Source organism: Schistocerca cancellata, chromosome 3 (genome assembly GCF_023864275.1).
Source record: "Schistocerca cancellata isolate TAMUIC-IGC-003103 chromosome 3, iqSchCanc2.1, whole genome shotgun sequence".
Lineage (NCBI taxonomy): Eukaryota > Metazoa > Arthropoda > Insecta > Orthoptera > Acrididae > Schistocerca > Schistocerca cancellata.
This window is the reverse complement of record NC_064628.1, coordinates 153,902,678-153,923,869: the sequence shown is the minus strand read 5'-3', so window position 1 is coordinate 153,923,869 and position 21,192 is coordinate 153,902,678. Positions and strand designations below refer to the sequence as shown.

The following is a 21,192-nucleotide window of genomic DNA, read 5'->3' as shown; positions in this document are numbered from 1 at the left end:
TCCTCCAATGGTCCCATAGGTTAGTACCAACTATTATTCTTGCCTCATTCTGGTCCATTACAATTTATTAGGGCCTTAAGTTACCAGTAAGTCTAGCAATGTGCTTTTTGAATAATGTCCAAACTCAGTTACTATTTCTACATCCCTACAACTACATCCATACTCCTCAAGCCACCTGACAGTGTGTGGTGGAGGATACTTTGAGTACCTCTATCGGTTCTCCCTTCTATTCCAGTCTCGTATTGTTCGTGGAAAGAAAGATTATTGGTATGCCTCTGTGTGGGCTCTAATCTCTCTCATTTTATCCTCATGGTCTCTTTGCAAGATATATGTAGGAGGGAGCAATATACTGCTTGACTCCTCGGTGAAGGTATGATCTCGAAACTTCAACAAAAGGCCATACTGAGCAACTGAGCGTCTCTCCTGCAAAGTATTCCATTGGAGTTTATCTAACATCTCCGTAACGCTTTCGCAATTACTAAATGATCCTGTAATGAAGCGCACTGCTCTCTGTTGGATCTTCTCTATTCTTCTATCAACCCTATCTGGTACGGATCCCAAACTGGTGAGCAATATTCAAGCAGTGGGCAAACAAGTGTACTGTAACCTACTTCCTTTGTTTTCAGATTGCATTTCCTTAGGATTCTTCCAATGAATATCGTCTGGCATCTGCTTTACCGACGATCAACTTTATATGATCATTCCATTTTAAATCACTCCTAATGCCTACTCCCAGATAATTTATGGAATTAACTGCTTCCAGTTGCTGATCTGCTATATTATAGCTAAATGATAAAGGATCTTTCTTTCTTTGTATTCACAGCACATTACACTTGTCTACATTGAGATTCAATTGCTATTCCCTGCACCATGCATCAGTTTGTTGCAGATCCTCCTGCATTTCAGTACAATTTTCCGTTGTTACTACCTCTCGATATACCACAGCATCATCCGCAAAAAGCCTCAGTGAACTTCCAATGTTATCCACAAGGTCATTTATGTATATTGTGAATAGCAGTGGTCTTATGACACTCCCCTGTGGCGCACCTGAAATCACTCTTACTTTGGAAGAGACCTCTCCATTGAGAATGACATGCTGCGTTCTGTCATCTAGGAACTCTTCAATCCAATCACACAATTGGTCTGATAGTCCATATGCTCCTACTTTGTTCATTAAACGACTGTGGGGAACTGTATCAAATGCCTTGCAGAAGTCAAGAAACATGGCATTTACCTGGGAACCCATGTCTATGGCCCTCTGAGTCTCATGGATGAATAGCACGAGCTGGGTTTCACATGATCGTTTGTATGTGTTATCACCATGGTCCCACTAATTATACCTTTCAACATTGAGTCTGGTAACAGCATGCTGTTTAGTACATATCTCAATGCATTATTATTATTATTATTATTATTATTATTCTACTGATAGGATTGTGGAAACATCATGTCTGTTACTCTTAGGGAAACAGTGTAATTCAAACCCAAACATTTCACAGTTAGCAATGTTGGGATGAATCATGCAGAACAATATCTGTCAGAAGGGTAATGTGCATTAGGTGGAACAACGCACAGGACTGATAGCATGTTTATACTGTATGTGCTGTCCACCAGACAGGGACTAGTTGCAAGCGGAGTAAAGTGCCCGTGACAGACTCCAATGTACATGTGTGCACATATTGAATTTTCTCATTGTAAATCACTAAATCAGTGTTGCAGACATATGGCATAGACAGACGATGTATATGTGAATATGCTTCTGGTCCTTCATGCATCTGATAACTGGGCTGGTGTTGCTGCTAGTGAATATGCTGCTAGATATCCTCATTGATTCCATCCAGAAAAAATGTGTTTTGTCATCTGGAAGTGTACCTTCAGGAGTCAGATTGTCTCTTTCCACCATTACATGACAGAGGTCATCCACAGACTCGCTGTACCCCAGCTGCTGAGGAAGCTGTTATGGAGGTCATACACCAAGAACCTCAGCAAAGTACACATAGCATAGCAAGGGAGCTGTGTGTCTTGGCAAAGTATGGTCATTAACATGCTGCATGAGCATGGGCTGCCCTCCTATCATTATGCTTTCACGCAATACCTGCATCCTGCACATTGACATCAGAAAATGCAATTCTGTGAATGGTTCCAATAACAACAGGAAACCAATGATGACTTTGTGAACAATGTAATTTGGTCAAATGAACCAGCATTCACTTGTGAGTGTGTCTTCAATATGCACAATGCCCACCATTGTTGTGAGGTTAACCCACACATCACCCACATCTGTGGATACCGAGTTCACTTTGGTATCAATGTCTGGGCTGGAATATTGGGCAAAAGGTGGTTGGGCCCTACATGTTACCTGACTGGTTGACTGCATGAAGGTATCATATATTCCTCTCAAACTATCTGCCTGATGCGCTGGAAGATTTTCCACTACATGTTCAGCAGGGGATATGGTTCCAACGTGACGGTGCACCTCCACACTCTGGAATTAATGTGCGACTGTATTTGGACAGAACATTTCCAGGGAAATGGCTCGGTTGTGGAGGTCCAGTTGTATGGCCACCACTTTCACCTGACCTAAATCCCTTGGATTTCTTCCTGTGCAGACATCTGAAAGTGCACATGTACTCTACTCTGCCGAGAAATGTGGAAGAAATGGTAGCGCATCTTCATGCTGCTCTTGTTAATGTGGATGCACCTTGGGTGCAAAGGGACCAGAGCTGTATGATCTGGTGAATTGCACAGTGTTTGGATGTGGAGGGAGGTCGCTTTGAGCGTCTGTTGTTCTGAGGACAACGTATTCTGTTGTGAAGGTCATGCGGTGATTAATATGGACATTTTCATTGTCATTGGTTGCTAACATGCTATGTCTGAACACTCATATTACATGTAGTATGAATGATGGGTACATGTTGTGTTACTGTACTGTGTTGTAATCTTTAAAATTTCGAGACTGATATTGTTTTTGTAGTTATTCTGTCCTATGACAGGTCATTTGTTTCAACTGTCTATTTCTTATTTGTCTAACCACGTGTTTGTTATGTCAAGCATTACAAAATGTTGTAAATTTAGGATTCGTGTGACCTAAGAAATGGTGTATATTACAGAATAAAAAGTCAGTATGACATTAGCAATTAAAAAAATCCACCCCAAACCAGGATCGAACTCTTGACCTCCTGTTTGCTAACCCAAAACTTTATACACTGCACCAAATGTACAGCACAACAAACATGTGTTGATAGAGGTAGTCACCATACATATGGTTACAGTGTTGCCAGATTGCCACTCTTTAACAACCTTTTTCTGCCGGATGTACTTGCCAGATGAAATTTTGGCAGAGATATTTTTTTATTGCTGGCATGTGAGGAGTTGTGCTGCAAAGCCCAAGTGCACGAATTTCACTCCACCCTGTATACCCCAACAAAGACTACATCTACAACTATGTTGTGCAAAGTACTGTATGTGCATGCAGAGTGTATGTTCCATATTAAAGCACATTACACTGTGTGTGGGTACAGGAAGAACGATTGCTTAAATGCCTCTGTGTGCACTGTCATTATTCTAACGTTGTCTTTCCAGTCTTTACAGGAGCAATGCACAGGTGGTTGTACTATTTAGCTACATTTATGTTTTGCTGCTTGTTTTTAAAACTTTGTATGTAGACTTTTGTAAAGTAGATAGTGGCTGTCTTCAAGTGTAAGCAAGTTAAGATTTTCATCATCTCCATAAAACTCTTTCATGGGTTGAAAAAAACATAACCATTTTGTTGTATACATTCAATATTCCCAGTTAACACAGGGCTGAGCAATATTCTAAGATGGGTGACAGATGCATTTTGTAAGCTGTCTCCATAGTAGACTGATTGCAGTTTCTCAGTTTATGAACTTACGTCTAACACCAACTTTACCTATGACAGAACATATGAGACCATTCCTTTACATACCCATACACATTGTTACACAGAGATATTTGTATGCAAAGACTGATTACAAATGTTACTCTTTGACATTGTAGTCATAGGATATTATGTTTTGTATTTTGTGAAGAGCTCCTATTTACAATATTGAGGTCCAGTAACAGTGAGCAAGTGTGTATGAGCTGTTGTGTGAATGTGTGGGAATTCTACTTCTGAAGCAGACCTGTGTCTGAAAGCTTTGAAATATTTCTAGTATTTATTTTTGTTGTTCCTGTCTGCAACTTGGTGCCTACTCTACTTGTTTTAGTTACCCTCTGTAGTTTGGTAATCTTTGTAGCTAAAACCTCCTAATGGTCATTGATACCAGATTCAACATGGACATTTTCAAAGAAGTTACATCCATCTGTTTCCATAAATATGCTTCCCAAATATCTGTTCTAGGCGTCATTTCACAGGTTGTCATGAGATGCCCACCACTTACTAAATTGTAAGTATTCCAAGAAATTTTTGGATGACTAAAATCTTCTGCAGTGATTACAGTATATTTTGGAAAGATATGTACCAGCAAGCTTGGTTTTCTGTTACATTTAGAGGTAAGCCTGGCTGGTGGATAACATTATAAATTTGTGCCCAGTCTTGATTCTGAATCTTGTTCAAACTGTGTCACTTGTGGTTTCTATTAGCCTATATGCTACATATTCTTATACATCTTCACTCTCATATACTAACAAATTCCTTCCAAATACAGGACTTCTTTGTATGATGTGATGTATGACATGAACTCACTGCAGTTATTTAATCATTTCTGTGGCACCACTTGTCCTGTAGTCTCCCATTAAATACATGTCTCTCATTCATTGTGCTCACTATCCCTTGCAGCATACTTCAACTGGGAATTTACAAGGGGCATGTAGTCTATCTCCTGTTTGCCTTGCTTGTACATTTTGCCTCATCTGCATGTAGCCCAAGGTGTAGTTTCCTACCATGTGATGTTACATCAGGTATTAACCTTGTTGTCATAGGGTGATGTTCTCTGATTCCAGCTTGTACTTGTATCTTAGAGCACTCCTGCTATTTGTGTAGGTGAGCTAATCAATCTTCCTGAATGTACTAACATCTGATTTTTCTGGATCTCATTTCTGAACATATCTAGGTCTTTCTGCAGTATCTCACAATTTAGGAAATTTTAGTTTCTTATACATCATCTACAAACAGTCTTAACTCAGATTTTATCCTGTCCCCAGTATCATTCACATGAAGTGGATACTGCAGTGGCTCTAAATTACTATCTTGTGGTACACCTCTCTCTGTCATCACTATCTTTGATATGAAGTCTCTCAATATCACCCTGTGCTTTCTGTTGTGTAGATGTACTATCCCCTACCACACTAATCTTGCATCAGTACCCAGCCCTTGTAATTTTGTTAGCAATACCATGTAAATAAAGCTAACAATCCTTTTATAGTGATCAGTGGCTATACTGTAAAGTTACCCTCTCCTATCAATTGCTTCTGATAAATCTTCAAGTATCTTCCAGTTCAGGTTTTTCTGAACTGTTCTGATGCTCTACCATGAGTCAGTTAACTTGTGTCCATTCATGCTGTTCTTCTTTGTATATGATATATACTTCCAATTACTCCTATCTGGTTCTAAACATTTGAGCAGTATCCTAGAACTAGTCACATGAGTGTATTGTAAGCACTCTCTAGACAGGCTGTATTTTCCAAGTATCTTACCAGTAAAATGAAGTCTACTCTCTGATTTACCTGTGGCTGAGCTTATGTGACTATTCCAAGTTGGTAACAGACGAAACACACTGCCACACAGTTGCCCCATGGCACAGTGGGTATTTATTGTGATTCAGAGGGATTATGTATTGCAGTAGCTATACTTCCCTTATTTTGGTAACATTGCAGCTGCAGCATGAACTTTTGGCTCTACAAATGGTTCATTTACATATGTAACTTCATAGATTAGGTTCACATTTATTTTTTAACACAGGCAAAAACATCACCATGATTTATTCTTGTTCTCCATAGCTAGATGCCAGTTCATAATAACACAATAAACATAATTTTAATTCTTTGTGGTTAAGTCAGGCCACATTTATGAAAACCATCCTGCAGTTAAAGTTTTCCAGTTAAGTCTGAAGTTCAAATAGGTAGACTATTTTAAAGGCCACCCATTAATTTGCAAGATCATTAATGTTTATGCTTGGGGGTTATCTACTTTGAGTAATTTACTTAGCAAGTAATGTAGTGTGTGATATGGGGAGCAATCACATTCAGAGCAACTTGTTACACTGTTTAGACTGAATTGTTCACGATATTGCCTGTTATAAGAAAAAATTCATAGATGGAGTATGGGAACAGATTTAACATTACATTATTTATATTCAATACACATTTTCTTACAATTTCTCTGAGTGATCTTAGTGCAGTGAATCACTTTTTATTGCCACAAAATTTAGTCCTTCTGTCCTGCAAAAACAGTACTGATATCCATAATGCTTATGTATTTGAAGTTCCTGTAGTGTTCTTCATTAGCAGCTGTGATCTTGGAATAAGGATGTGAACTTGCAATAGAATTCCATAGTCACTGCCAGAAAACATTTGCTACTAATAAAAGCAGCACACAACTTGTATAGTGTCAGAGACTGTGGTCATGTGTATGTACGTTGCATTTGCTTGTGTGTGTGTGTGTGTGTGTGTGTGTGTGTGTGTGTGTGTGTGTGTGTGTGTGTGGATGTGTGTGTGTGTGTCCATCTGTCTGTTGTCTATTTTTGACAAAGGCTTTGTTGGCTGAAAGCTTATTTTGTGACAGTCTATTTGTGATGCCTACCTGCAACTCAATATTAAAAGAATTACAATATTAAGTCAGCTGTCACTAAACAGCTTGTCCAGGTGATAATCTGTTTTCTGTATTAATGAACTGTGTGAGATGTGGTTGGTGTATTTAATCTGTGTTAAAATCTTTTTTTCTTTTACTGCATAAATAATAATCTTGAAATTATAATTCTGTTATTGTGTGAGACATTGGTGATGTGTGAGGAGTGCCACAATTATTAACTCTTATAATGTAGTTTTGAGTTAATTATCCAATCAGTTAACAATAGTGTTGTTATAGCAGCTGGGGTGTGCTACATCAGTGAAGTTACACATGCAAAACAATTGGGTAATCCAGAAATTCTATGGCCATGGCTACATTAGTCTATATTTACTCCAGTGGTAAATGAGTCACAAGGGATCACTTAGTCAGATCTTTGTACTATTATATGCAAATTTTGAGGACTTGTTGTAGAATTATTTATAGTGCCAAATAAAAGTTACAAATATTTGCTGTTGTCTATAGACTGCTGGAAGGTATCAGAAAGATGACCAATATTTCTTTAAAATCAAGTATCCAACATGTTTTTCAAGTCTGTACAGTTCCATGCCAAATTCGTCAATATCATTCATGTTTCTTGCTTGTGTATCAGTAGAACATTCAGAATTATTGGATAAATGACAATATTGTAAAAGTAGTACGTACAGTAAAAGATACATCAGGATCCCAGATGACAAAGTCAGCATCCTTGCCCTCTGCAATGGACCCTTTCCTATTATCTAGATGACACATCTGTGCTGCACCTTTGCAGAGAAATCGTGCTGCATCCAGCAAGCAAAATCCTCGTTTACGTGCTTGTGTCCAGAAAAGTGGTAGTCCTGTTGAATTTGGTTGTGGTCAGTAAAGTTTGTGACTATATGACATCCTTATAACTATTGAAGCAAGTAAGAAGCACTTTATGTTTACTCAGTGAGAAAAAGATACAGGAGCATATGCTGAAGTACTGGATTATCTGAATTCATTGTGAGTTTAAAATTCACCATGCAATTTGATATAGTTTTGTAATTTGTAAGTATTCTCATGATGTAAATAAGATGTTACAGAATATTTGACAGAATAGACAATATGACATCACAAATGCCTTTCAAGGACGCAAGGAATTTTGTATCTGGGAATTGCTCTTGATACTTACTGTGTTATAGATCTTAGACTCTTAGCAGTCTCAGCTTGAAGGCTCAGATCTTCATTCAAATTTCTGTAACTTTTACATTTAAGACTCATTGTGGCCTAAACTACAGTTATCTTTGGTTACTGTTTTTAATATAGTATTGAATGTCTGATATTTATTTATTTTTTATCGTATCCATAAACAAAATACATTGTAAGGATCAGGTGAAATAGTATTATCTGTACTGATAAACATACATATAAATTACTAAACCGCTAAACTGGAATGAGGCTGCAATTGCAGTTTGCCTATCTAACAGCCTCCAGGACAAAAAAATTTACATTTTCAATTTTTCTCATAATTATTCACTGAATTTAAAATGCCTTTGTAATCTACTCATTAAGAGGTATAATTATATGTCAGTGTGTTAACATAATAAGAAGAACACTACAGTCAGAAATAATGTGTTTGTCTTGAGGCAGTGCAACTGACAGCATCCAAATACCTTGACTATATTCATCACATATTTGAGAATGAGAGCACTGACTCACTTCCAACAAAATTTACACATAATATCAATCCTTTGAAAAACTCTTTCTCACTGACACCAACACAAAATTATAAAAAGAAAAAAAGTTTATCGCTTACTACATTTTCACAGTTTGTGCAGTCAAACTTCAGCATCAGGCATGACATTTTAATTTATAATTTATTTGCTACCAGTTCTATTTCCAACACAGTTTGCAGCCAGTGTCCACATATACTGCTGAATGTACATGCAAAATTATGTTATTGTGCAACACATAGTTCAGAAGATACGATTTCATGAACATTAAGATGAATGAAAAATTAACTTTTGCTTAAAATGGAGCACAAATTACCCACACTATGTTCATCCAGTGTTTCATAATGAGAGCACTTAGTGGCTTTCAACAAACTTTAAGCATAATATCAAAACTATCCTAATACCTTTTCATGCCTACATGTTTAAAGTCAAATATTTAACACATTAACTCATTTGTAGGTAATCAGATGTTTGGAACTCTTTTATACATGGGACTTTGTAGCAGTTTAGTAACTAGGGTATTTAGCAAATTATAACTTTGTGCAATGATATGCTAAGCTCGTTTCATCTTAAATGACAATTTTGTTTACATCCTTTATGCCATGTGTACTTCTATATGTAACTTCTATTTCTTCTTGATACAGTAATTGGACTGCAGTAGGTTTTAAACTGTAGTGAACATAAAATCATTTATAGTATAATAACAGTTTTCTGTAAAAAAATTTGAGATGTTTTTCAGAAAATATTTTTATTGTTTTGTGGCAACACACTACAGTGTGTATGTGCCTGCCACTTGTCTGCTTTGACTGTTGTCAACAGCCGAGGACAAATAGCACAGTGCCAGGTTGGGCCTCAAGCAAATGCGATTCCAAGAGCTGGAGTTTCTGTCTGCCATGCACTTCCATGCTGCAGCTTTGGGTTTTTCCAGAAAGGCTCACCACAGAAAGTGCTCCCTCGCCAGCACTTCCAGCGCCGATGCCTACCAACTCACATCTTCATTTAAATGGAACAATGCTTTTCTGAGTGTTAATTCTGGAGTGTTTTATTTTAGAAGCATGAACATTTGATTGCTTGCCATGACAGTCTCCAGATTGGTATAAGTGAAGGAAAGACAACACTGGTAAGTCTTTACCACACACTTTGGCCAAACTGTAATTGCTGTTATCTGCAAGCATTATCAAGAGCTAGTGGCAGAGTGCTTCATTTACTCTTAATACAGAGCAAGTTTTGCAGTTGATCCTTATGCATCACCAAGCAACTTCATTTTCACAGCTTACTACTTCCACCTCATGGAATCCCTTTTACTAATGTTTATGGCATTGTGGACTGTATCACTCTTGCCATGCGGATTATCAAAGGAAAGAACATCTGCTCCAGTTTGGGACTTCCCTTCCAGTGATAACTAGTCAATTTCTTCCACATGGTAGAAGATTTGCCTGTTTCTTTTTTGTCTCATGTAGGTTATGGTATTAGTGTGTAAATATACCCTTGCAGACGGCATATTTCCCTCACTACTGTAGCAAGAGAATTTAATTGTATTGTTTCTGGCACACATGATTAAGCTTAGAGTAAATTCATCTGTGGTCACTCTGTCCACCTTCTTTTGTATTGTGTGTGTGTGATAGCGTTTTGTGGTCACAATGACACTGTGTGTGCACAGTCTGCATATAACTATGTGCTGACATATTTGTCTAAGTTAAGCAGACCACCATGAGGATGTTCACAAGTTATATATTGTGTAGTACCTTTTCGATATGGTTGTGTGGGATAAAGGGTGCTCACAGCTCATACTGCAAACATCCAATGTGCGTCACCTACCACAACTTAGTCATGGTTTGGCATTTGCTCTTTGGTAAGCCAGGTACAGGCACCTTCTTGTAATCATGCTTATGCCAAAGGGTTATACTGCATGATAAGGATACCTTCAACCTAATATTTAGTTTTGCTTTGGTTTGCACACTAGATGCAGGTGCATGTGTATATTAGTGTCCAAGAGGAGAGAAGTAGTGCTATTTATGGGACAGCTTAAGTTATACATTATCCTATGTAATCCTACTACATGTTATATGTAGTTGTTTCCAGGTCCAATACAGGAACCATGAAAACATTTCTATGTCTCGTTATTTCATTCTACAGACCCAATCCTTCATGTGCTAGTGCCTGACACAAGGTGAGCTCATGTGTAGCAAGATAGTGAGGAATGTATTTCCCACAGTTTCTGTCTCTCAGGCTATGATGTTCGAATTCTTTGTAATTTTATAGAAACAGCAATGAACAGCCTCTAAAACCAGATCATTACACAACGCACAGTGCTGTATTATTTCAGAATAGCTTTGCATTTCAGGCTCATTTAACTGTCTTTAGCTGCTTCATCACACTTTGATACACAAAGAGCAGACAAAGGTATAAATGAATTGTAATGATGAGAAGAAGTGATCACAACAGCTGACCTTGACACACTGCTGTATGTAGATGCTATTATTCATTACAATATATACAATATATACAATTTGGAGAAGATGAACTACCTGTTAGAAACAGAAACATTTTAGCAATGTATCAAGAACTGTGCTAATTAAATATGATGGATATTACAAAATATTACAACAAATTAGGAGATATTTCAGGAAGACATCTCTGAACTACAGCTGAAATGCAATACTGATCTTTTTATTTGATGGCTTGTTTTAATTTTGAAATATAGAGTCACATCTTTGAGCTAATAGCAAAAGGAGAGGATTTTGTGTAGAGCAATTCTCAGTTACTAAGAAGGAAAAACATGGAAGGTTAATCTTCTTAAAAGATAATAGTAAGCATATATTTTGGTATGAAATATTCTTTAGGATACCTAGTCCTCAGCAGAACTTACAGACTGCACAAATTGCCTTTGGTAGCTAGAATTTATTGTAAAAATGTCTGATTACCAGCAAATTGCTTTGGGGATTCCAGTTTTTTCCTCTCTCATATTTTTTTTCATCTTCAACTCATTTGAAAAGACAACATATCTCTTTTAACTCTTCAATCATCAGTATGTTATTAATGGACTTCAAAGGTAATGCTGGTGTTTGATGTTTTGAAATTGTTGGTAGGGGATTAACTATTAATTCTGAAAGAGCAGATTTCACTGTAGAAAAAAATGGTCTTTATTTACTGTAATGAGCTGTTACACATAAAGCTCCATAAGGAAATCAGAGAAAACCTAATTCACAGTTACTAGTGTTAACAATGATTTTATCTATTCACTCACTACAGATTCAATTGACCCTGATTTTACTGTGCAAATGCTGGCCTATTAACAGTTGAAAGTGTAGTAGCCAAGTAATACTTGAAACCTATCCAAGTAACACAAATATGGCTTTATTCATAAACCTCTGAACAATAATGGAAATAATCCTCTCATGACTCCGCATGTAACAAGATGAAAGAGTCATACAGATGGTGCAACATAAGTGATATACAGAACAACTGATGTGAGCAGTACAATCTAAAAAAAATGTAGTGAGAGTGTCAGCACTGTTCCATGCATATATAGACACGAGTCACCGGTAGATGGCATGGTGAAGATCATGCTGTTTACACACTTCCTACTGGTGGCCCCTAGTGGCCACCCCATGCTGATACAATTGGCAGTTGATTTAAGTACACCTTTGCAGTGACACTACAATTTGTGCACATGCAGTAGTAGCAGGATACAGCACACTTCTCTATTGTGTGAAGAGTGTGTTCAAGAGGAGGAGACACTGGTAGCCCAATGAAAGACATAACCATTAGATCTGTAACAGCAGCAGCTGGTGCCAACAGTGAAGGTGAAACAAAGTGTCAGGCAGGCACCGGAACATTGGGCTGGAACTTGTGGAAGCACAGGCATGCCCGAGGGTGATGGCCCATGTGGGAACCAGTGACAGAACCAGAGAGGAGGGTCGCCAAATCTGCATTGTCATCAGCATGCAGGTCCCAGTGCTGAGGAGGTGGGGCAGGAACCACTGATGACAATTACTGAGGTGATGAAGGCGAGGGTGCCAGAGGAGGCAGCCCGACCAGAACAGCAGGCTGTGGCAATGGACCCGAGGCCAGAGACAAGTTGGTGCCAGCACCAGGAAGCTGAAACCCCAGGCTGCCGCACATGGAGGAGGCAGCCAATGGGATAGGGGAACTTTCACAATAGGAAATGACAGGCTTGAGGCATAGGGAGGCAAGACAGGCTGCGGTGATGGGGGCTGCACTCATGAACCAGTAGCTTCCAGCAGCAAGCAGGGGTGCAACTGATCAAAGTGGTGTGCCACCAGCCTATCAGCTGGGGTGGACATCACAATGACAGTGTCCCAGGCATTAGACAACAGTGACTGGAATACCCTTGGGCTGGTGACTAAAACTTCACACCGACACCAGCGATCCTGCTGCAAAGTGGGCAGGTGAACCTGATTGCAGCAAGTGCAGTGCAGGCTACAGAATATTGAGGAACATGCATGGCTGCTGTCTGAGAAGCAACTCAGCCAGGATTTACTTCCCCATAAGTGTGAAGCAGGATATAAAATGTAGACTGGCGGTGGCAAGGAAAACATTTCTGAAGAAGAGAAATTTGTTAACATCGAGTATAGATTTAAGTGTCAGGAAGTCGTTTCTGAAAGTATTTGTATGGAGTGTAGCCATGTATGGAAGTGAAACATAGATGATAAATAGTTCAGACAAGAAGAGAATAGAAGCTTTCGAAATGTGGTGCTACAGAAGAATGCTGTAAGTTAGGTGGGTAGATCACATAACTAATGAGGAGGTACTGAATAGAACTGGAGAGAAGAGAAATTTGTGGCACAACTTGACTCGAAGAAGGGATTGGTTGGTAGAGCATATTCTGAGGCATCAAGGGATCACCAATTTAGTATTGGAGGGCAGCGTGGAGGGTAAAAATTGTAGAGGGAGATCAAGAGATGAATACACTAAACAGGTTCAGAAGGATGTAGGTTGCATTAGGTACTGGAAGATGAAGAACCTTGCCCAGGATAGAGTAGCATGGAGAGCTGCATCAAACTAGTCTCTGGACTGAAGACCACAACAACAACAACAAGTGTGAAGCAATAGGTCCTCACAAAATGGAGAAGGCCATCATCTGCTGAATAATACACAACAAACTTTTTCATTTGGGAATTTAACATATGCACTAGTTGTTCTGCCTCACCATTTGATTGAGGATGGAATGCTGGAACTATAACATGATGAAAGCCTTGATGAGAACAAAACAATTGAAAGGTGTGAGAAATCAACTGGGGCCCATCATCAGAAATCAAGGTACAGGGCAATCTCTCAATAGAAAAACCCTCAAAGGCATATGAATTGTGACCTCCATTGATGTTGACAAACACTAGAGAATGTAAGGAAACTGGGAACATGCACCACAGCCATGGGCCAATAGGAAGTAAAGAAGGGATCTGAAAAGCCTACATAAATGCATTCCCATGGCTGCCGTGGAATGGGCCAGGGAGACAGAGGTGACCTGGGAGCTGCCTGTTGTCATGCACACTGCTCACTAGCTGTAGTAAAATAGAAAATTTCGCCATCAATCCCTGGCCAAAAAACATGTCCTGGTTAACAGTTTAGTGCATGAAACTCCCCAAAGGTCCTGGAGAAGGTGTAGAATCTCACTCTGTAATGCAGCAGGCATGACTATTCTGGGAGATAGGTCTTCTGTGGTTAACAGCAAAATGCCATCAAAAACTGAGAGGTGATACCATAAGAAAAAATAGTTGTGCAGGGGGTTTGAAGCCCAACCAGGCAATTTATCCAGCCAGCCCTTTTGAACAATCTGAACCTTTTGATGAGGAACCAGTAACTGCTGCGCACTAGCTTGTAATTGGAAGCTCTCTGCTGCAGCCTGCATTTCAGTATCAAGATGGAAGCAAAGCAATGATTCATGATCAAAGTTGGGATCAAGACCCATAGGAAAGGGGAGGGGGGGCGGGGGGGGGCAGGGTGTCCGCATTGGCATGTTAAGCATAGGTCAAAAATGAATGTCATAATTGTAGTGAGACAAGAACAGCACCCAGCACTGTAGACAGTGTGCTGCCTTGTCAGGCAAAGAAGTGTGAAGGTTAAACAGGGTTACCATGGGCTTATGGTCAGTAATATGGTGAAACTTGGACCCACTAAAAAATAATATGAAATTTCTGGAGGGAATAGGCTATGGCAAGAGCCTCTTTTTCCACCTGAGAGTAACACTGCTGAGCTGCAGTGAAGATTTAAAGATGAAAGCAATAGATTGTTCAGAGTTGTTTGCATATCGGTACACTAGAACTGAACCGAGGCGATACTGTGGGGTGTCAGTCACCAAAACTATGTGCTGTTCTGGAGAGAATGTACCTAGGCAAGAGGCCAAGAGTAGTGGGGTGCAAGGCACACCAAAAGGAAGGTGCAAACATTGATAGAGCACAAAGGAGTATTCAAAACCAGAACTCACTGAGACTCTTCATCCACAGGAACCTGCAGACATGCTTCAGAAAAATCAATTTCAGAAAAGTTGTGGACATCCAATATTTTCGCCACCAGTTCCTCGTGGCATGGGAGAGCATAGGTATCCATGACTGACTAAGCATTGACAGTAGTACTGAAGTCACCACAGAGTCAAAGTTTCCCCACCAGCTACAACCAATGAAGATGACCATTCGCTAGCCATAACAGATTGCACCACCCCTAGCAACTGAAGCCTGTCCAATTCTGCGTTCAGTTGATCTTTCAGAGTGACAGAAATAGGATGTGCATGACAAAACTGATGCCGAGCAGTGGATTTCAAAGAAATTTGAGCAGAGAAATTTGTATCATACCCTATTCCATACAAAAACTCAAGTTGAGTATATGGAACCTGGTTGGACACAAGGTGAACTGTGCCAGTGATAGGAAATCCAGATGCCTGAGGTGTGTCCATCCTGAACAAGTTCTCAACACCAAGGTCAGCAACCACTAAAAATGTGATGGAATGAACAACTGACTTCTAAGAGGCAGATGCTGTAAATTTTGCATGTAGCACAATATTCTGTTTATTATAACTGACCAGCTTCTGTGTGACTGGTGACCGAGGTGGTGATCCTAAACTCACATAGGTTTGAGAATTCAATAACATCATTGCAGTATCTGTGTTGACCTGTAGCCAGACAATTTGGTAAAAAAATGATAAACTCAATAAACAACCAGGAGAAGTCAGAAACATTGGAGTCACACAGTTTATGCCCATGTCCATATCCTGAGCAACCTTCGGTGAGTGACATACAGGGATGATGTGGCCTATTTGGAGGCAAGCATGAAAAGTAGCCCAGTACTTGGGACATGCCATATGTTATGCTGAACAAAATAAAGTGAACAGGATGGAAACAGAGAACACTGATGCTGGCATTGTGAGGGTCATGGCTGCTTGGGTTGGCCTTGGTCTGCTTGGTGCTGGGCCCACATGCTCACCACCATCACTGCCACTTCCTCATGCAAGCTTTGTCACTCCATGTTTCAGTTTGGTTACATGGTGCCTGAGAAATTTCGAAAGATTGTGCTATTTGCTGAACTTCTGTGAATGAGGAGTTTTCAGAGAGTAAAGCCTTCTGGTGTCCTTCCTTGTTCGGAGATGAACAGGTAATTGCATCACGCACCATAGATTCTGCATAAGAGTCATTATAGGTGTCAGCCACAAACTAACACTTATGGCTAAGGCCGTGAAGGTCAGCTGCCCACATCCTATATCACTGGTTTTGTTTCTTGTGCCATCAGTGAAATTCAAGTCATGTCACTATGACATCAATATGTTTTTGACGATTGTTGGACAATAAAGTGCACATGTAAACAAAAGTGAGAGGTACCAGTTCTTGTAAAGGGACAAGCTGACACAGTAATTGATACAACTTGGGTAGAATCTATGGAAGGAATCAGGCTTTGCGCAAGTTCGAGTCTGTCACATTGAAAGCCAAAAAATGCTGTCTGAGTCTCTTTTTGTAAGCTTCCCAATCATTGGGTGAATCATCATGTGGAGAAAAAGTGGGTGGATAGACCAATGGAACAGTACCCTGTCTGTTAATGGAAGCCAGGAAATGGGTCACTGCCAAAGTAAGGTGTTCAATCAGTACAGGTAGCACAGTGTCCATAATGGCTAAACCTGATGAAACTGTACTTAAAGACTGCATATGCGGAAACCATTCCAAATTCATCACCAATTGTGTAGTAACCAAGTAATACATGAAAACAATCCAGGTAACACAAATGTGGCTTTATTCATAAAGCTCTGTTCAAGAACAGAAATAATCGTCTAATGATTCCACACATAAGAAGACAAAAGAATCATATAGAAGGTGTAACATAAGTGATTCATAGAACAACTAATGTGAGTGGTACAAAGTAAAAGAATATAATGCAAGTGAGTCAGTGCTGCTCTGTGAATACAAAGGCATGAGTTGCTGGTAGACAGCTTGGTGGAGACTGTCCTGTACGTGCACTTCTACAGGTAGCCTCTAGTGATCAGCATGTACTGATGAAGTAGGATGTTGATTTAAGTACACACACACTGCAGCACTGCAATTTGTGGACTCACACTCATGTTCACTAGTAGCACAATACAGCAGAAAGATAGAGAATAAAGGAGTTAATGAATAGTGCTGATGATTAACACAAACATTACCACAAGGGGCATAGGCTGTTGTCCCATTTGAATTTGATTAGTGTGGGAACTAAACATCAAGTTGCTATAAACTGCCTAAAAATTTCTTCTATAAATTTTGAATCTCCTTCCTTCGCCATCTTTAATACAAATTTCACATGACATTTGTTTATAAATATGTATTTCTTACATATTTATGAAATAATTTCAGCATTGTGCAATGGAAATTAAATTTACCTAACTGCAGCGATGGAATTCCACCCCAGGCACGAAGAAAATCACCTTCATCAAAATATTTTACATCTGGTGTACTGGGAGAATGATCCGAGACAACAAAGTCTATCTCTCCAGAAGTCAAAGCAGCCCACAGTCTTTCCTGCAATATGATTCAGAGCTCAATGTGAGTTGTATAAACAGAATCAGTTAACAGCTAAGAAATGCAGTAAGAAATTGAGTCACTGAAGTATGGGGAAGTGTATTTTGTTTGAACTTAATTAAGGAATACATAGGTTAGTATCTAAATGACAACAATACATTGGATAATATCTAAATACTGACAAGTGGAGTGTCAAATGTTTGAGTTGTTGTTGTTTTTCTTCTATTATTTTTACATGCTTTCACAAATGAATTTTCAAGTATGATTGTTTGTCTTCCAGTATTGGTACATATTTTTCACAAGGTATATATTTTCATAAACTATCTTGATTTTAACAATATTTTGAAAATGCCAGTACACTCTTTGATTCATGAACGTCTTGCGTGCATTTGGCAGGTTCAACACAAATGTTAAGTTCTAACTCTAATGAGTTTTCAGCAGAACTAAAAATCCAGAAAAAACCATTATGAAATTTGCTCTGAAATAGAAACAACTGTAAAAATATTAAAAAATGGGAGCTAAATAGAAAATTAAAAATATATCTAATATTTTGTTTAGGAAGTAACATCAATTGGCATTAAGCACTCATCATTGTCACTTCAGATTAACTGCCATACTTATTTAAGCATCATGTCTTAAAAGTGAAACAATTATGCTTATCTTCCCTTTATGAAGATAAGTGTTTCAAAGTATGGTTAATGTGCTGGCATAGCAATTGACTTCTAGTGACTATACTGAGTGCCACATGACATCTTTATGTGGTTACTTCAATCCTCTTCATAGAATCCTTCCTGGTATTTACCTTATGTTATTTAGGAAATCCACAATAAAGACTTAAATCAAGATGGCAAGACACTGATTTAAACCACCATTCTCCTGAATGTGAGTCAATTGTCTTACCACTACACATCTTTGCTCAGAAGACAATCTTTACTCCACTTAAAGACATATGTTTAGTTAAACAATGGAAACTCCAGGAAGGAATATCAACAATGTAGGAAAAGTTAGATTCCTAATTACTGTAACGACCATACTTGAACTGCAGACAGGCACAATTAAAAGATATTTACACTAGGCTTTCTATTTTTTTTATTTATTTCATGTTCCATAGATCCTGGAAGCGAGTGAATTGCAAGGATATGGAACATGTCAAATTGTACATAGTTCAAGCATAACTTGTATAAATAAATATGATAAGGATACAATGTAAATAAAATCAATAGACAACAGCACAATCAATAAACAGAAAATTGTTTTTCACATATTAAGGATGAGTAAAATATATATATATATATATATTTGATCTCTGCCCAAACTCTTTGCCTTTACAAATGTCTGCTTGTGTCTGTGTGTATGTGAATGGATATGTGTGTGTGTGCGAGTGTATACCTGTCCTTTTTTCCCCCTAAGGTAAGTCTTTCCACTCCCGGGATTGGAATGACTCCTTACCCTCTCCCTTAAAACCCACATCCTTTCGTCTTTCCCTCTCCTTCCCTCTTTCCTGACGAAGCAACCGTTTGTTGCGAAAGCTTGAATTTTGTGTGTATGTTTGTGTTTGTTTGTGTGTCTATCGACCTGCCAGCGCTTTTGTTTGGTAAGTCTCATCATCTTTCTTTATATATATATATAAATATGTCTGCTTGTGTCTGTATATGTGTGGATGGATATGTGTGTGTGTGCGAGTGTATACCCATCCCTTTTTCCCCCTAAGGTAAGTCTTTCCGCTCCCGGGACTGGAATGACTCCTTACCCTCTCCCTTAAAACCCACATCCTTTCGTCTTTCCCTCTCCTTCCCTCTTTCCTGATGAGGCAACAGTTTGTTGCGGAAGCTTGAATTTTGTGTGTATGTTTGTGTTTGTTTGTGTGTCTATCGACCTGCCAGCGCTTTTGTTTGGTACGTCTCATCATCTTTCTTTTTATATATATATATATATACACACACACACACACACACACACACACACACACACACACACACACACATATATATGATATGGAATGTGTCTGCTTGTACACACCTGAAATATATCTTACGTAAATGAAAGAAAAAGATACAATGAAAATAAGATACCAACTAAACAGCACATTCAATTAACAGAAAGTTTTTGTTTCACCTGTTAAGGATGAGTAATATATACAGGAATCAAGATAAGTTCACTATTCCAAGGGAAATACAGAAATACCAATAAACAATTTTCATATGCCTATTCAAAACAAAATTAATTACACTATTTATACAACACTTGCAAGTTTAGTGATTATATAAATTTTCTTTCACATATTCATCAATTGTATCAAAAGATTTGTCTATGAGGTACTCCTTGAGAGTTTGTTTGAATGCTGGCAAATTATTGTTAAGGCTTTTGATGTGTGGTGGGAGAGTGTTAAACAACTTAATTCTGGAGTAGTAAGCTCCTTTTTGAACCATAGTGAGACTTTTCAATTCAATATGCGGACTGTTTTTGGTCCTTGTGTTACAGTCATGAAATTGGCTGTTATACTTGTAGATAGAATGGTTATTACAGACAGAGGTCAACAAAGAAAAGATATACTGTAAGGCGGTGGTAAGGATCCCCATCTTTCAAAACAAGCATCTACATGAGTGTCTGTGATGGACACCACTCATTATTCTGATGGCTTTTTTTGTGCAGTGAAAATTTTCTTTGTGAGAGGTTGGTTCCCCAACAATATAATAGCATATGACATTAATGAATGAAAATAGCCAAAGTAAGAAGCCTTAATGGTATCTACATCAGCCACTGAAGCAATAACCCATAGTGCAAATATTGTTGAGCTAAGTGTTTTGTAAGGATGAAGAATGTGTGTTGACCAATTACATTTGCTGTCTATATAAGCACCGAGGAATTTTGTAACCTCAACTTTTTGTATTGCTTGATCTCTACACTTAATGTTAATTTCTTCCAGATTTCTTTGCGGAATATGGAATCTCATATAAAGGGTTTTGTCTGTATTGAGTGAGAGACAATTTGAAGAAAACCAGTTTATTATATCATTGAAAACTTCATTTGTAGTTTGTTCAAGATCGTTGTCTGTAAAATCATCATTTAGAATTGTAGTGTCATCTGCAAAAAGAGTAAATTTACTCTTTGTATCAGAACAAAGTGGGAGATCATTAATGAAGATGAGAAACAGCAGTGGACCCAAAACAGAGCCTTGTGGCACACCACAACTTTCTGTGCCCCACTCAGACGAGGCAGGTTCTCCGGACGTGCCATTCAGCATTACAGTCTGCTTTCGGTCCTTTAGGTATGACTGGAGTCATGAACCAACGGTACCACCCAAACCATAATATTCTGTTTTTTTCAAAAAAATTAGATGGTTTACACAATCAAAGGCTTTAGAGAGGTCACAAAAAATACCTACTGGAGACATCTTTTTGTTCATAGCTTCCAGAACTTGACTGGTGAAAGAGAATATTGTTTGTTCTGTACAAAGACCTGCACGAAAAACAAACTGACTTTTGTTTAGGATATTGTGGAAGCTGAGGAGATTGACAATCAACCTGTGCATTAGTTTTTCAAGAATTTTTGAAAAGATAGTTAAAAGGGAACTTGGGCGATAATTTGTAACATTGTCTTTCTCACCTTTTTTAAAGAGTGGTATCACTACAGCTAGCTTTAGCCTGTCAGGGACAATGCCTTCTGGCAGTGATGCATTGAATATGTTGCATAAGACTGGACTTATATATTTATA

At 38.6% G+C, this 21,192-nt stretch overlaps 1 protein-coding gene across 1 annotated transcript in view; it reads right to left on the bottom strand.

The window, feature by feature from the left end:
* LOC126174773 (allantoinase) overlaps positions 1-21,192 on the bottom strand; it is a 218,258-nt gene that overhangs the window by 21,047 nt on the left and 176,019 nt on the right. The window contains exons 9-10 of the mRNA XM_049921114.1: positions 17,339-17,477; positions 7,451-7,623 (exon numbers count right to left, since the gene is read on the bottom strand). Coding sequence (XP_049777071.1) covers positions 7,451-7,623; positions 17,339-17,477 — 312 coding nt within the window. The remainder of the gene's footprint in view (positions 1-7,450; positions 7,624-17,338; positions 17,478-21,192) is intronic.